At 36.6% G+C, this 18,457-nt stretch overlaps 1 protein-coding gene across 12 annotated transcripts in view; it reads left to right on the forward strand.

Annotated features, from left to right (window-relative positions):
• TASP1 (taspase 1) overlaps positions 1 to 18,457 on the forward strand; it is a 260,524-nt gene that overhangs the window by 11,756 nt on the left and 230,311 nt on the right. For 10 of the 12 annotated variants that reach the window (XR_002515230.2, XR_002515229.2, XR_002515231.2 and 7 more), the window contains exons 3-4: positions 2,707 to 2,774; positions 4,454 to 4,522. Coding sequence is in view for 3 of the 12 variants with exons in the window: in XM_021921241.2 (XP_021776933.1) it covers positions 2,707 to 2,774; positions 4,454 to 4,522 (137 nt within the window). In the remaining 9 variants the exon portion in view is untranslated. Of the gene's footprint in view, positions 1 to 2,706; positions 2,775 to 4,453; positions 4,523 to 10,886; positions 11,154 to 18,457 lie in introns of all 12 variants that reach the window. The other 2 variants (XM_017945022.3, XM_021921244.2) reach the window with 1 other exon arrangement.

The raw sequence follows: 18,457 nt of genomic DNA on the forward strand, positions 1-18,457 counted from the left end.
GGATGATAACATTTTCCATAGGAGACCAGTGCATAAGTTACAGCAATTTGATTGGTTACAGATTGCTACATCCTGAGGAAGATTACTTTTTACTTTGTGAGAAGGGGGAGTGATTTGAGAGGATCTTATCTCTGGTGTTGTTTGATCTTCCTAATTATTTACAGGAAAAAGGCAAAAGTTGCAACTGCGTGTTGTGTGACTCAGGCTGCATAGCCACCTTCTTCTCAAGGCTCAGAATGATGTAATGGTTCAACAGTTTTTTTTTTTCTTTTTTTTGAGACTAAGTTTCGCTCTTGTCGCCCAGGCTGCAGTGGTGTGATCTTGGCTTACTGCAAGCTTCACAATTCTCCTGCCTCAGCCTCCTGAGTAGCTGGGATTACAGGCACTTGCCACCATGCCCGGCTAATTTTTGTATGTTTAGTAGAGATGGGGTTTTACCATGTTGACCGGGCTGGTCTCAAACTCCTGACCTCAGGTGATCCACCCTCCTCGGCCTCCCAAAGTGTTGGGATTACAGGCATGAGCCACTGCGCCCAGCTGGTTCAACAGTTTTAACTTTGAATTATTTAATTTCATACTCTCAGGTAAAGGTTGGTGCTGGGGGCCAGCAAGAAGAGTAGGAACTCTTGAGTTATGGTAGGATATTGTGTGAATTAAGTGACCCTCACTTCTAAATTATTAGAAAGTCAGAGTGATTGATTATGCAGAAGTGTGTATAAAATTCATGTCCTCATCCAGTGTAGAGCAGTTTTTTTAGCACTAGAGTAGACTTGCCCAAACTTTTGTGATTCATGTAGTAGATTCTTGATTTTTCCCACTGCCTATACTGTTTTATCTAATACTCAAACAACTAAACACTTTTTTAGCTTAACATTTGAAAGATGAAGTTTATGGTTACTTAAATGAAATAGCAGTATTACTTGCCATAAAGAGAAAATAACTTTAAACACAGTGCAGTCAAAACACTGTAATTAAATTTTAACTAGATCCTATTTGTCAGTGGCTTGGATCCTGAGCCTACCTTTCCATTGCTAAACAGGGAAATTAGCAAGTGTTAACCAGGACTTAAAGATATAAGGGGGCTCTGCTGAGACTTTTCTCTTATTATTTCAAAAGGATTTACATGTTAAGGCTATTAAATCCCCTTGTCCATGACACTGAAGTCATCTCTTTGGAATAGTATCCCGTGCTTTAGGAAATGCTGCTGAAAGACTGGGACCTCTGAGATCTACGACAGCCAACTTGAGATCACCTATTCTTATAGAACAGTGAAGGGAGGCCTGTTAAATATTGGCACAGGCTCTGTGAATGTTCAGAGTTCTCTTGAAAAACAGGTTTAGGATTTGGGTATATTGTGGATTCTGGTGGCTTGGGCATCTCTGCTTTCCTGACTCCTTGTATGACATTTTCGTGGGTGAGTGCTTTCTCTACCTTGAGGAAAGGTGGGTTAGGTTTGTGTCAGAGTCTGCAGACCTGTAGGAATTCTAAGGCCTAGAGATGTAGCTTTTTTGTTTTTGTTTTTTGTTTTTTTTGAGTCAGAGTCTCACTCTGTTGCCCAGGCTGAAGTTCAGCGGCACGATCTTGGTTCACTGCAACCTCTGCCTCCCAGGTTCAAGCGATTCCTGTACCTCAGCCCCCTGAGTAGCTGGGATTACAGGCATGTGCCACCATGCATGGCTAATGTTTTTGTATTTTTAGGAGAAATGGGGTTTCTGCATGTTGGCCAGAATGGTCTCAAACTTCTGGCCTCAAGTGATCCTCCCGCCTCGGCCTCCCAAAGTGCTGGGATTATAGGCATGAGCCACTGCATTTGGCCTAGAGATGTAGTTCTTAACCTTCCTTACATTGGACCCCTATGGGGCTTTAGGGGTGGGTAGGGATAGGTGGTTCAGTGCTCTGTTAACAAACTTTGATTAGAGAGAGGCCTAATTAAGAGAGTTTAAGGGCTCTTGTCTTTGTCTCCTTCTTGTTTAGATTATTGTTAAGTCCCTAACTAAGCAAGTTATGTGTCCTTGTAGGGAAACCATTTTATTCAGAGCCATTCTCTTGAGAAAGTTCTTGGGTATTTGATTAAAAGACAGAGACCACTAGGAATTCTAATAGAGTCATGAATGTACTGTCACTTAGCTTTCAGAGACACCCTGAGCTGCACTCTAGCGGGTGAGAGGATGTGAAGTGTTTGGTTAGGAATGGTATAGTTGGTGGTGGTTGTGGACATGTGAGATGTAAGACGCCTCAACTTCAAATGTTGTTCAGAAGCAATCCAGCTTTCTGAGTTGTTCTTATGAATTCCAGATTTGAAACAGTAACTTCCCAAATGGCAGGGGCTTTCTGACGGTTTGCAAAGAGGAACCTGGAGGGACTTTGTCCCTGACACCTTCTGGGTTATTAGCTCCAGATCAAAAGAATTCCTGGTTTTAGAAAGAAGTTCTTGAAAAGAAGAGGGGAGGTGACTTGGTGAAGCCTCTTTGGGGACATGAGCTATTTTTAGGGCTTTTGGCAGGAAAAGGGCTTTTGAAAATGGAGATAAGGCATGGTATTAAAAAGGCTTACATTGGAGAAAAAAGTTATAAAACTCCATACAGTTAGGGCAATAGTTTTGTTTTTTACTAGGACAGCATCAGTTTATATGGAGTATTTTTATAACGTAAGCAAGGTCTCTTGATATTTTAATAATTAACAACTGGATTTTATTTTCTACTATAGGTGCAGGTTATCATTCTGAATCCAAAGCCAAGGAATATAAACATGTATGCAAACGAGCTTGTCAGAAGGTACGAACACAATGTGTATGATCTAAGCATTTCAGTTTTGAACATAAAGCAATTTTACCTTGAAATTTAACATTTAAAAGTTTCGTTTCTAGGACAGTCTTGTGGTTTGGACTATGAAATTATTTTGCTCGTTTTTGTAGGGGATCGTTTTGTGTTGTTTTGTGTTTTTTCTCCACATGATGCTTAGCTCTTTCCCCTCTTTCCCAGATTAAAGTCTGTATTTTTGTAATTGTGGGCACACAATCGTATCTCTTTTAATCGTTGCAATGATGTTGAACTTCTGTAGACAGAAGGATAGAGAAAACAGCTTAAAGGCAGTCAATGTGTTTTTCCATGAAGGGAAAAAAATAAATAAAATTAAAATGGGTGCTTTTTTAAGAGAGATTATCCTATACTTTTTCATTCTGTTTTTCATGACATAGTTTGTATCATAGCAAGTTCATTGTCATTCCAGAGTTCAGCTTTGCCCTTGTACTCAGTTGTGCTTTTTTCCCATTGGTTTTTGAGGTTTTGCTAAATTGTTGAATATTTAATGTGGAGACAGGAATGGACTCAGAAGAAATGTTTGTTTTTATTTTGATTCTTACTGGCCTTGTAGGCAAACCTTCCATGACTTTTTATGCAAACAGAATCTAGTTGAGTAATGTATATCAAGTAAATACGGGTCTCTCTCTGCTCTTTTCATTGATATTTACATAACATTAAAAAGAAGATTACACTTTGTCAGAGAGTCAAGCTTTTTCTTATGAATGAAGTCCTATAAATAAGAATATTTTGTTACGGGGATTTTGTTCTTTTGAAATTTATAATAATAAAGCTAAAAGTTCTCTAAGCTATTTTATATTTTTTCTTATTTTTCAAAGTGTGAAATTTTTCTATCATCTGAAAATAAATGGGTTTTATATAACTATAGTCCTAGAAATCTAATACATTTAAATTGTATACTTAGCCTTTTTAATATTTACAATGAATAAACTTCTTAAAAGTTTAGGAATACAGTTCTTAGTTTTTGAGCTTTCTCTTTGTTGACTAAATTGGAATGTTAATAATTCATTTATAAATGACTTTCCCTTCTCTCTCTTTTCCTCTCCTAATTTATGCTCAAGACCAGGTGATTTTATAGAGCTTTACTCTGTGTAGTTTATATTACAAAATAATATGATATATCTTGATTTAGAATTTACATTGTAGTATCCAAAATGTTTTTGTCAAATGTATGCTTTTATCCTCAGATTCTGGCATGCCCCTGTGACTGAGAGTCACTTCTTTTTAGGTATAGAGAGCATTAACAGTGGGAGGAGAAATGATTAGTTTGTGATTTAGTTATCTATATAAAATATGAATTGTCAGGATATTTGAACCAAACTGGGTCATACAATTTCTGTGGCTATTTTGAATTGCCTTACAATGAATGAAGCTTACTAAATTCCTTGTACTTTTCATTTAATAGTTAGATTTTATTGTTTTAATTTGAATAATATTAAGTGAGCCATATTACCAATTAACCTAGATATAAACACTTGCTTGTTTTAAATCTGAGTAGTTTATGCCTTAAAGTATGGAATGGAACTAGTGGTCAATTTTTATTAATCTGAGTGTCTCCCATACTTCTTTAAGCTTTTGGAAAGTTTGAGAAGTTGGAATTTTGCAATGAATAATCTCTCCCCTTGGTTTCATAGGCAATTGAAAAGCTGCAGGCTGGTGCTCTTGCAACTGACGCAGTGACTGCAGCACTGGTGGAACTTGAGGTATTTCTTTTCTCTGTTTTATTTAAAATATTTGTGAGTTTATCTTTATTGTTCTTAAATGACATGAAACTGTTAAGTTAGTCAACCATAAATTATATGACCAGTGTTTCCCACCAGTATTAGCAAAGTTATAAAGAAGCCTATGATATTGTTTTTTTCATTGGTGACTTTTCTGAGTAATATAAAAGTTGGTTAAATTCCTTTCTTTTTTCTTTCTTTTTTTTTTTTTTTTATGAGATTCATGAATACAAAAGTTAATGATTGGATGCTTAAGTTTCACGTTTTCAGTAGGAAAATCCTTGAAGTTAACCCCCCAAAAGTGATGTATGTTCTGTTGGTTTAAAATAAAAAAAAATTCCAACTGTCTAGAAGTGCCTAAAGCAGAAGGGGCAGATTCTTCGTGATCCTAACAGATACATACTGTGAAATTGTGTGCTGTGACGTGTGTCTTGTCCCAGTGTTATGGTTAGGTTTGTCCACAGTTTACTATGGACCTCAAAGAATTGAGTGGGGAGGCTCTCACTTTTGCCATAATTTTTTATACTCTAGAGAGAGGCTCTCTCAGTTCTTTTGATTTGGAACTTTGATGAATTTGTGCAAGGGATATTGAGGGCTTCAGAAGATTGACTTGCTGCTCAAACTTGGAGAAGATAGATTTGTGTCAATCAATTGAGAGGATTATTGTGAAAAATATTTTTCCGGTTGAGAATACTACTTAGGGAATCAAGTAAGACATGATGACAAAAACAATGATGAGTTTGAGGGAGGAGATGATAGTTAAAGTTAACATTTCCAGGTTGACTGGGTTGTGGCCCTTGTATTTGGGCTCTCATGCCAACACACGTACCCTTTCATGCCTTTCCTTGTGAAAATTGCCCAGGTGTTTACCAAAAGTTCTAGCCGTGTTTTCTGTATATTCTCATGCTTAATTGTGGACCTGAGCTTTTGATCATGCTTTGTAGATTTTAATTTCTCTTGGTTGTGTCATATTGGTCCTAATGTAGTCAAGAAAGGTGAAAGTATATGGTGGGCACCTACTTCTATTGAATCTGACATGGGGATGTGTGATGCCCTCCTAATATGACTGATACCATTTCATACCAGCTCTACCAGTCATTAGCCATGTGTCCCTGGGTGTGGCACAGTCTGTCCTTGACTCAGTTTCCCTATTTATTATATAAGGATAATAATTCCCACTTCATAGAGTTGTGAAGATTAACTGAGTTAGTATATGAATGATATATGACAATCTCTTAAAACAGTGTGTGGTATGTAGTAAGCACCCCATAACTGTCAGCAATTATTACAGTTACGAGATGCTTTGGAAATGGTATGTATGAGGTGAATATTTATAGTAACTATTAATGACAATTTTTACAGCATCAAAGAGAGGTTAACTATATGTTAAGGATAAGAGGAGAAAAATGACATAAGAAAGAAGATAGATGTATTTACCACCAAATGTTACCTTTACTCAAAACAGATACACAAAGAGGGCTTAATCTAACTTAACTAATTCAATTGTTAGTTGAAAATTACTTGCATAGAGTCAGTGTAGGTCTCGGAGAGAAAAGCTGGAGAATGTACTAGAATGGCAATTATGAATGCAAAACTGAATAAAGTAAAGTTTCTCTTTTCATCTTAGAATAACTTTACTTTTCCTAAGTCATACTTATATATCATGTTTAATATTTCATTCTATTTTCCCTTAGTGTTAAATCCTACTTTTAAGGGGTTTACTTATTTATACTTAAAAATGATAAAAATACATTTTGAAATAATGAATTTCTCCTGAGTAAGTGGACTTATAGTTTCGAATAACCTGTGTTTTTTTTTTTTAAGAGTGTGGATATGAATTTAAAGGAAAAAAAATTCTTGTTCTGTTATTTTTGATTGGAATAAGTCATAAGGATAATGGTAGCATAGAATTCTTCCCCAAGTGACTTTAGTGCATCCCACACTTCAACTTTTAGTTATTTTATTTTATTTATATATATATATATATATATATAGAGAGAGAGAGAGAGAGAGAGAGAGAGATGAATTCTCACTCTGTAGCCCAAGCTGGAGTGCAGTGGTGCGATCTTGGCTCACTGCAACCTCCGCCTCCCACGCTCAAGCAATTCTTGTGCCTCAGCCTCCCGAGTAGCTGGGACTACAGGCATGCACCACCACACCCGGCTAATTTTTGTTTTTTTTTAGTAGAGACAAGGTTTCACCATGTTGAACAGGGTGGTCTTGAACTCCTGAGCTCAGGTGATCCACCCACCTTGGCCTCCCAAAGTGCTGCAGTTACAGGCGTGAACCACCTTGCCTGGCTTCAACTTTTAATTATTAAATGTGTGGAAGAATTTCAATTAATTATCTTTAACAATTAATTTTTCTATGGACTCTTTGATTGAAATATATGTTAATACTTCAAGGTTAAGCTTACACTAACTGGAAGAATTTTCCTAAATCTTAAGAATTACATTGGAAATCATGCTTATACTGCCCCGGGCAGTTTCTCTCACCTTGCATAATTGTGATTCATTACCTTGAAACAGGATAGGTTTTCAGATGGAGTTCAGTTGGGAAAGTATTGTAATAGCTTGGGTCAATGGAAAGATGTGTAAGAAGATTGGATTCTAATATTTGCTGTACTTCGAGAAATATAAGTAGCAGTATTGAGTCCTTTCAGAATACTGAAAAGTGCTGAGAAAAATTCTGGAGAGCCTTCTTTATTATGTTTAAATTGAGAATAAACACTTATCTTTAATTTTGGTCAGTTTATTCAGTTAAGTCATGTCTGAATTATTGAACAGATGCAAACAGTCACTATTCTCTTTTTTTTAGACTTTGGGATATACTTTTTGATTTAAAAAATGATATTCTTGCCACTGAGCTTAAGGAAACAATAAATAAACATTTTAAAAACTTGCCTGTTATATTATTACTTAGGCAGATGTTGAAATTGATGTGAATTTCTTAAATACTAATTGTGGATTGAAGTGACTGAAACAGTTTAGTGGTCTTTATTGCCTAGAAAGAGCATCTGGCCGTATATTTAAAAAATGTGATAATTTGTATTTTCCCAAATGGTGAAAAAGTACACTGATCTTAGCTCCATGTGGTGGAGGAGGAAGAGACCAGGCAAAAGAAATTGTGTGTGTGTGTGTATTTACACACACACACACACTAAAGGGACTTATGCAGACATATCATTTTTTAGCTTTTCTTAGAAACTGATAATTTTGTGTTTTTATTTTTCTTCACCACCACTGCAGACTTGTGGTGTCATCTTAAGACTGTCGCTTCGGGACACCAGAATGAGGTGTTTTCTTCATTTAAGTAAAGGAAGGGCGGGTGCAAAAATTCTAGCTATTATATTGACCACCTTCTCCCTTTAGAGTTATGGGAGGGATGGCGGCTGCTCCTGCATGAGAGGTTTTCTGCAGTGTGGAAATGCAAATGATATTACTCCAAAGTATATTTTGTTTATCTTCAAAATGTAGGGAAGGAAATGGAAAGGTCAGTTTATAGATCATATTTTAATGATTTATTGGTAAATTGATTCATTCCTGTTGTTTCGTATAGCTTTTTTGAGATTATCTTAATAACTGGTGAGAAAGTGAATTCTGTTCACTGGATGGTACAACTCTGGTTTCACTCACAGCAGAGAAGATTAATATTGTGAAAGAATTTGGTCTTCATATTTGGGACTATACATTTGGATGACCGTTGCTTTTTTGGCTGCTTTCAAAATAGTTTTGGATCAAGTAGTGACAGTGGATTTAAGATTCCAGTGCGTAATTTTGCATATTTCACATGGTATAACTTCTGATGTGAATTTCTTTTTTGAGAAAATTGGATATAGAACTGGGTGAGTCATGATGCTACCATTTTCTTAGGATTGTTTCTAAAGTAGAAAGTGTTTCATGGATTCTGATAGAAAATGAACTATTTATAAAATAGTGCCTGAAGCTCCTTTTGTGCGTTGGTGTTTTTCTGAAAAAGTACGAAGACCTGGTTTAAAAAAGTCTAATGAGTAATAATAGGTGAAATATGAATGACAGACTTGGGAGGTAATTTATAATCTTTCGTGAGAAAACCGATGAATTTGGCAGAGATTTTGAAGATCTTGTTGTAACCTTTGAGAAATTTTGGTTAATTCATTCAGAAAACTGATTATTTTGGTAGGTAGAATACTGTGTATTAAGAATAGTGATGGGGCCAGGCACGGTGGCTCATGCCTGTAATCCCAGCACTTTGGGAGGCTGAAGTGAACGCATTATGAGGTCAGGAGTTCAAGACCAGCCTGGCCAATATGGTGAAACCCTGTCTCTAATAAAAATACAAAAATCAGCTGGGCGTGGTGGTGCGTTCCTGTAATCCTAGCTAGTTGGGAGACTGAGGCAGGAGAATTGCTTGAACCAGGACCTGGGAGGCAGAGGTTGCAGTGAGCCGAGATCGCGCCACTGCACTCCAGCCTGGGGCTGTGGAGTAAGACTCTGTCTAAAAAAAAAAAAAAAAAAAAAAAGTGATAGTAATAGCTTTTACATTTTATATAGTAAAAGGCAAATTATACAGATTCCTTTGTTAAAAATCTTTTGTTGAACGTATGTTATTAAAAATGGACTGTTAAGTTTTTTGTTCACTTGATTCATGCTTTAAAGCTCCCTATGGTCGGGGAAGATGCTAATTCATGCTTAAAACTCATTTATTGTCCAAATGCTTTAGTGTTTATAGAGCAGATTATATTGGGCCAAGTTTTTAGTCATTCTGTGAAAAACAGTTCATTGTCTTTGAATCTCTGTGTAATACAAATATTGCTTGCTTGTAAACTCTAGGGAAGTCCTTTAAGAATAACTTCGTATTCAGGTGACTGATATTTTGGTATGTAAGAGAAAGAAAGTAGGTATTTTCATTATATACTTATATTGTTACATATAATACTGTTACACAGTTGTCTGTATCTCTACGTTTTTTTTGTTGTTGTTGTTATTGAGACAGATTCTTGCTCTGTCACCCAGGCTGGAGTGCAGTGGTATGATCTTGGCTTACTGCAGTCTCTACCTCCTAGGTTCAAACAATTCTCGTGCCTCAGCCTCCCAAGTAGCTGGGACTACAGGTGTGCGCCACCACGCCTGGCTAATTTTTTTGTGTTTTTAGTAGAGACGGGGTTTTGCCTTGATTATTTTGGTAGGTAGAATACTGTGTATTAAGAATAGTGATGGGGCCAGGCACGGTGGCCTACTTTCTTTCTCTTACATACCAAAATATCAGTCACCTGAATACGGGGTTTGGTCTTGAACTCCTGGACTCAAGTGATTCACCTGCCTCGGCCTCCCAAAGTGCTGGGATTATAGGTGTGAGCCACTGTGCCCAGCCAGGTCTGCATTTCTTTAAGGCAGGCATCTCCAGAATGGGAATGTTGGTCACACTTGAGTAGTTCATTGTGAGTGGACCCCAGCCCAGGCCTCTTGTGCAGCTGCAGGAATAGGCCATATTCTCTTCCCTGGGCTTTATACTTCTGGCTGAAATTGTCTGTGTGCCTCAGGGAGATAGAAAAAACTTCTAAGGACTGCCAGTCCTTGAAATGCCTAGTGGTCATGGAGATGGTGTGGCTTCCTGATGGCATATGGGCATACCTAGGATGGAAGGGGACATTGGGAAGGGCTGATACATTTCCCTTTTCCCTCATGAAACTTATAACAAGTTTTCTTGTGAGCAGATGCTTAACCACACCCTGCTCCCTACCCTACTTCAGTCATTTGGTTTTTATTGCAAAAAAGGAGGGGCGTCTGCTTTAAGGTCATTTCTGTTATTTGGGAAGTTTAAAATCATTTAAATAAATGAGCATCTCCAGTTTCCTGTACATTTTTAATTTTGTAGAAATTATATTTTCATAAGCAGAGTGGTCCCTTGCTCTTTCCCCAGCACCCCCTGCCCCCCAGTAGAGCTGACCACATTGGAAAGACAGCTTGATGCATTTAGCTCACATTTGCGTAAGTGCTCATTAACTATGATGTGGCTGGTGAGTCTAATTTTAGACCTACCACCCTTGTAAATCTCATTTTTCTCTTCCATTGATAATATCTTTTATTCTCTGTAAGAGGGGGCGTGTTTCTATGTATGTGAAGGAGAAGATTTACCTTTTTTCTTTTGTAGTACTTACAGTGTTTTCCTTGCATGAAATTTGAGTTTTGACCTTAGGTGCTCTTTTTTCCTTTTTTTTCCTTAACTTGGTATTATTGATTATTTCAAAGACCCTATTTTGCCTGTCTGTTTAGGAGTATTCCCAGTGGTGCTTCAGTATTTCTGTGTATTCCAGCTGTTTATGGAGTCTTTATGTTTCTCTGCATTTTTTGTTTTATTTTTTGAGGTGTACACACACAGTTACACTTCATGGAGTTGCATCCAGCCAAGTATCCATGTTCTTCTTGTGAAGAGGCAGAGAAAATCACCTCTCCCAAGAATTTCCACCTTCTGAACAAGGGAAATGTGTCCTGAAGAGCTGTACGCAGATGGGAGGCAACTTGTTTGCTTGTTCTGCTGCTAGAGCATTGATTTAATTAGAAGACAGGCTGTGGGTGGCCATGTGCAGACAAAGAAGCACCAGACAGAGCCCATTTAGCCTGGGACAGTAAAAGTAAGTTACGCTCTTTTTAAAACACTTTTTTGAGTACTGATGCTGATTCTTGCCTTTAGTACTAAGGGGCAACTTGTAACTTACTGTTTGTGTTTACACATAGATACATCTGTTCTTTTTCTGAGACCCTAGAAATGACACATGCTCTCTAGCACAAAGTACCTGCTTAATGGAAAAGCAGTGATTTCTTCCCCAACCACCTTTTTTTTTTTTTTTAAGAATAAAAAGAAAACGGAATCAGTGATTACATTCTAGATTAATTTTACACTGTAGCAAACCTGGTGTCAGCTTTTGACCAAGTCAAAACACTTGAGTATACAGCTTGTCATGCTTTTACTTTGTAGTAATGGGAACATGAAGAACTGTTTTAGCCTTTTCCAGCCATTTCTTGATGAGGTATGTGGATCTCATCAGATACATTCATTCTGGCTGAATCTAGTAGAAGAGAGGGTCCAAGATCAGACCTAGCAATTCCTGAGGAGCACGGAACTCTATATGTGTGCCCTTGTTTTTCTCTGGGAGTTGTTACTCTCAAAAATATACTTCATTTTGGAATTCTGTTTTGAGCTACCGAAAACCACATATGGTAGTGTGGTGGAGTTAGTGGAAATCCTGTGTTTTGACTGTGTGGAAGCAATTTAGACTTTTGGATTTTTGAGTGTAAAACGTCTTCTAGTCCTATATTAATAGGGATATTACACAAAAGGGATTTAATTAGATTCATTGGTCTTAGAATTTATAGTGTTGTGATTTTTGAATCATTCTGTGTGTGTGCGTGTATGTGGGTGTGTGTATTTGTGTTTGTTTGGATCTATATCATTTGCGGCATTAGGTTTATACCTTAACATCTACTGTTTTTGTTTGTTTTGCTCTTGGTAATGAAGGAGGTAGGCTAATGAGATTTTTCTGTGTTTGGAAAATCACAGGCTGGTATGATGGTATTTAATTTCAAAGACTACCTTTTGATTTTAAGTTTTTTTCCATCTCTCAAATCCACCCCTTTATTCAGAATCTGGAAAAGAAAGAGGAAGAAACTTAAGTTACATAATTTTTAAGATTCTCATCAAGATTCTAAATCTTGCTCTCCTCTCTCTCTTTCATGTGTTCTTTACCTAAGTGTTAGAATAATGAAGGATTGTACCTTACTATAGAAATCAGCTTAAAGTTGAATCTTAGACATACCAGTTGACAAAAGTTCTTTGGCCATTCCCATTGCCAGGCATATTTTACTGGCAGTCATTCTCACTCAGGGTCCAGCCTCCTGCATGGTGTACACATTTCCTGACAGTTCATGACATGCATGTAGTGTAACACAGGGCATCAGCGCTGTAACACATTCAGAGTGGGGAATTTATTTACGTTTCCCTTTTCTGGAGTATGTGCAAATGTTAGCGACATTTTCTAGTGGGTTGGAAGTCTTTTTGTTAAAAAAAAGCTTAGTAGAGGACTTAAAAGTTACCATTATTCCTCTTTCCTCTCCAGTTCTGACCATGTCATTTGATAAAAGGATGGTTTAAATTATTATATAATTCCATGGTCTGTTAGGTTCTTTTTGAGTGATTTTATTGTCAATATGGTTAAAAGGTATACTTATTTAGGTTGAAGGGAAGTATAAGTGGCTGCCAAATTTGGCAGTACTGGAGAAACAGCTACATTTGTCTTTTCTATTGTAGCTCTTGTGGAAAGGACAATTTCAGGTACTGTGTGTGCTAACCTCTTCCTGGACATCATAAATAATCCAAGTAAAACAAAGTTTAAAACTATTTCAGATGTGAAAGCTTATTGAAGCCAATATTTTGGTTTAGAGATTTGTGTTATGTTTTTGACAAGTAACTACTGGAATTCTGTGACTTTCAATTTAAAAAAATGTGAAAAACTGTTGTGATGTCATTTTTCTGCTTAATTATGTTATATGTATCTTTGTAAATTAGGCAGATTAGTAATAGGAAGGAGGTGAGTGCAGATGTGCAGTGCCTTTTTATGAAAATATTTTAAATAATAAAAATATTGTTGAGCTCATAGTGGGCAGTGCAAGAAAAAGTAAAAAAGTTTCCATTTTTGGATAGAATATTTTATGTCAGATTAACAAATGTTCTAATGAACAAATATTAACATTGGTTCAATTTTTTCTGACATTTCCAGAAAAGCTTGGGCACTTTTAAGAAGATCATAAAAAGCCTTAGTTTCTACTACATATGTTGCTGTGTGAGGGTTTTTTTTTTAAAATAAAATATGTTGTCTTTTATAAATTGAATAGTTAAAAAAAATGAACTGTCACAGAAACTAAAACCTGATATTCAGCATACTGTATTTGACTCAAGTGTTCACAGAATGTGATGCAAACAAATGTTCTCTCAACTTACATCCAGGATAGCTAAAATATCACTTTAACACATGTTAAAAGTAGAGTGCTCGAACTATTTGGCTAGATATAATTCCAGGCTGTCTAAGTTGAGTAATTTCCTCAAACATTCCAACTTTGATCAACTGCAGCAAGAACCTTAACATGTCTGTAAAGCAACCAGTGCATCTGTAAATATGTCCTGAGATAGGGAGAAAAGAGAGAATGCCAAAAAAGAAAGAATACCTTGTCGTTTAGGAGCAGTTACAGAACAAAAATGGAAAGTTTTTTGTTTCCTTAGGAACTGTTTTTAGATAATTGAGCCTCAGATTTCCAAGTATGCCCTGTGGTTCTGTATTAATGAAGGAAAGATACTTCATTTGGACCCAATAAAAGTGTTTTGTGGCTAACCCTGCTGAAACTTATTGGTTAAAGTTCATTAATTCTTGAACTTTTTACACTTTATAAATGTAATATTAATTGGCTACAACCTCAAACATAATAATATATAGCTCACTAAAGCATGTCTTAATTGTTTATAATTGGCCAGTATTTGGGTGAAAATGTTCTTATGTGACTGAGAATAAGTCTAAGAACAGGAAGCATCACTACAGAAATAATCTCATGTGCCTTTTCTTCAATACATGGCTGAAAATAGGCTTTCTGGCTTTAATTTTCAGTGATCCGAAAATGAATTTGCAAGTATCTACTAATTTTCCTATACAAGCATTAACTTAAGAGTGTTTATAATGGCAAATCACCCTCTGCTGTATGGGAACTGCATGTTTTCTGTGTTTTTGGCACAACATGTTCATATTCACATGGATATAATAACTTCCCTGGAAATATTTTAAGCTGTAGTTAGCAACTACTTGCAAACTGGATATTAAATTGGATGTTAAGTCTAGCTTCTTTCTGACCTTGCTTTCTGTAGTCCCATGATAACAAATAATGTGACTTCCAATTAGCTCCAGTTATGCAAACTCTGTTTTTAGATCAATCTCGTACCAAAACTTAGAAGGAATTAATAATCCTCTTGTGGTTTCTATGTTGCAGATCTCTATTATTGTCCATATTCTCTAATTACTTTGTCATGGAAAGCAAAGTTAACACAGTTAAATTTATTACTAATAAAAAATGTTTTGCCATAGTTTTACCTCCTTTTCATGAGCATTTTTTCCAGAACTGAACAAAGTGCAGTATAATTGATAGATTTACATCCTTCAAGCCCATCCTCTATATCCTAAAATAAGTGCAGAGAAATGGTGAATGGGCACACTGGGAGAGAAGATGGAAGGGCAAGTCCTGGGTCTAGTTATTTTAATTTCCTGGGCAGGGTACTTGAACAGATAATGTGAGTTGGTTATCTTGTTACTGTATCTATGTTTACCAGATAATTTTTCTTCTGTAAACCCTGTCCATTTGAATGCCAGGATTTCTTCAAAATTTAATACTTATTTTATGTCATGTGCCTACTTTCTTGATCTTGAAGTCATTAACGTTCATAGTGGCAATGGAAGAGTCAACTTTTGCCTATGTGGGGGCTGGTTATCTAATTTATATCCTGTAATTATTTTACCTGATTATATCTTTGCCATTTTTGCACGTTACCTGAACATTATAGCCCCACCTCCCATGCACTTCTGTGTATGAGGAATGTGTGTGTGTGTGTGTTTGCTACAAATTACTGGTTCTAAAAAGAATGTCATGTTTTATCTTGATAGGCAGTCTACCACTGGGTAAAGTTGTGGATGAAGTTGTCTATACTAATGATATTTGAGAAAATTACCATGATATTTTATTAGTTTTCTGGTATTTGAGAAAAATACCATGACTTCCTATGGACTCTGAGTAGAAAGTTCATCTGACTCATTTTGGAGAAGGAAAAAGATATTACAAATTTTGTTTGTTATAATCAGAAGATATGCAGCATTTCTGACCACTAATCTGGCTCTTTTTAGTAAAGGTGAGTGGACACTTGGTAGACTGCAGTACAGGTTACTTCCATATTAGTTGTTTCTTTAAGTAGCAAGAGGTAATTGAATATTTTAAATATTTAAGCATGATAATAAAATTTGTTGTTAGGACTGTCATTTGTGTCAGAGAGCTACTTTCCCTGAAGCCTGAATTGTATGGAAAACTGAAGACTTATGCAAGCTTAGATTTTGCACTGGAGAAGCTTGCATCTGGACCTTCTTAATCTTACAAAGTGATGTAGGCCAGAGATTGCAAAAGAGACATTTTACAAATGCGTGTTGATTGGCCCACAGACTAGCTTTTAAAACTTGGAATTTGTTGTCAACATGTAAAAATGAGGAGACTAATATAAGCATCTGGACTTCTAAATTCTCGTGACAAAAATGAGATCTGGCCACATGGAGCATGCATTCTCTCAGGCCTACAATCTGCCAGAGCTGAGTGACAGCTGGTTCTTTTGAGTGTAGGAGCTTGTGTAGCACTGTACTTCATTTTAAGGTACAGCTGGAAATAAGTCTTGGACAGAGATGCCAACTTTTGTCTTGTTGCAAGGGCCAGGGAAATGAATGTATGGTTTAATGCTCATTAATTTAATGGTCTAGAGGTTGCAAATTGTTGTAATAGGGATTTCTACCAAACTAATAATAAAGCTGGAATGAGCTTTGATTTAATTTTTCAGAATAGGAATTGGACTTAAATATTAACTTATTATTTTGAAAATGAAACTAGACTTTTCAAAAAACTTCCTCATTGAAACAATTTGAACTAACAGCAAAGTATATCACTCCAAAGAATTTTGACCTGAAGCCAAAGCAGATCCAAAACCTCTGTGACCCAAATAAGGTTGAACCAAATTGTTTCTTTATTTACCTCTAGTCCCAGGAGTGAAATACTGTTTTTACTGTTTGTGATGAAGGAACATACTGTAAGTCCAAGCATACTACACTGATATTCACACTTTGTCTTGATAACTTCCTAAAGGATATTAAGCTTCCAATGTCATTTATCGTATCTTGATTGCATTACGTCTTAATGGAAGACATAAGGAAAATCCCTGGTGTGTGCATAGTATGTATGGCTGTATTTGTGATGATTGCCCAGAAAGGTTTCTATGTCTTATTTACCATTGACTGTCTCCCATTTTATTAACTTTTCTCCAGTCCATCTAATTTTTTTCCAGGGTTGAATCCTAGCCCCAGAGTGGTTAGCTTTTGTAGCCTTTCATGGATCATTTGTAGCTTTTTTACTCCCAATATCCTCTGTGCTGTTGCGATAGATGCCTTTATAAGCCCCCTCAAGATGTGGTTCATGGAGAATGTGAAGTTAAGCAGTTGATGAATTCATTTAAATTGGAGTTCCTCAAGGTGAGGGCTGGATTAGAATTGTTGGAGGTAGCTTATTTTAAAAAATGATGATTCCCTAGCTTTCAACTCACATGACCTGGATCAGAATCTTTGGGGATGAGAGTCTGGAAATTTTAATTCTTTGACTCTTTAAAAAAAAACTTTGTGAGTTAATTGTGGATACATGCAGGCATAAGAAATAATACAGAGAGATCCTTTGGACCCTTTAATTCACAATGGTAACAGGTTTTTAAAAATTTGCAATCTTATTTTGAGAATTTTATAGTCTCAAAACTTTTGTGTGTGTATAGTATACATATGGAAAACTATACACATTTATTTTAAGGGGACAGCTCCATGAATCTTTTTCAGAGTGAACGTAGCCCTGTGTCACTAGCACCCAGATCAGCAAACGGAACATTTCTGCCCTCCAGAAGGCCCCCTGTGCCCCCTTCAGTCACCTCAGGGTAACACCTGTCCTGACCTCTATTGCCATATGTTAGTCTTGCCTGTTCTAGAACTTCACGTAAATGGAATAATATATTATGTATTCTTTTGTGTCTGCCTTTTTTAATTGAAGTGAAATTCTTATAATAGAAAATGAGGCATTTTAAAATGCATAATCCCATGGCATTAAAATGTTCACAGTGTTGTGTAACTACCACTTCCAGTTCCAAACTTGTTTATCTCCCCAAAGGAAGCCTCATACTCATCAAGCAGTTGCTCTTCATTCTTTTATCCTTTCCCCCTTGTTGACCACCAATCTGCTTTCTGTCCGTGGATTTCCCTCTTCTGGATATTTTATATAAATGAAATCATGCCATTTATGTGGCCTTCTCTGTCTGACTTTTTTCACTTAGAATAATGTTTTTGAAGTTTGTTCACAGTGTAGCATGTATCAGTAGTTCATTTTTTTGGGGAGCAGTATTCAACATTATTCATGTATCTGTCACAGTTTGTTTCATTCCAAATCCATTCATCCGTTGATGGACATTTGAGTTGTTTCTATCTTTTGGCGACTGCACATAGTGTTGCTGGGAATACTCTTATATAAATATTAGAGTAACTTTTTTCAATTCTTTTGGGTATATACCTAGAAGTGAAATTGCTAGGTCATATGATAATTAATTCTATGTTTAACTTTTTTTTTTTTTTTGAGACGGAGTTTCGCTCTTGTTGCCCAGGCTGGAGCAATGGCACCATCTCAGTTCACTGCAACCTCCGCCTCCCAGGTTCAAGCGATTCTCCTGCCTCAGCCTCCCGGGTAGCTAGGATTACAGGTGCCCACCACCATGCCCAGCTAATTTTTAAAAATATTTTCAGTAGAGATGGGGTTTCACCATGTTGGCCAGGCTGGTTTCGAACTCCTGACCTCAAGCGATCCGCCTGCCTCAGCCTCCCGAAGTGCTAGAAATACAGGCATGAGCCACCGCGCCTGGCCTTTGTTTAACTTTTTGTTGAACCTTTTTCCATGGCAACTGAACAAACCCTTTTTGCATTTCCAGCAGCAATATGCAAGGTTATAATTTTTCTACATCTCTGTCAGCACTTGTTATTTTCTGTTTTTGTCATCATAGCTGTCCTTGTGGATGTGAAGTAAAATCTTTGTGGTTTTGGTTTTCATTTTTCTGATGGCAATGATG

The sequence above is a fragment of the Papio anubis genome, chromosome 16, assembly GCF_008728515.1.
Source record: "Papio anubis isolate 15944 chromosome 16, Panubis1.0, whole genome shotgun sequence".
In the NCBI taxonomy this organism is placed as follows: Eukaryota; Metazoa; Chordata; class Mammalia; order Primates; family Cercopithecidae; genus Papio; species Papio anubis.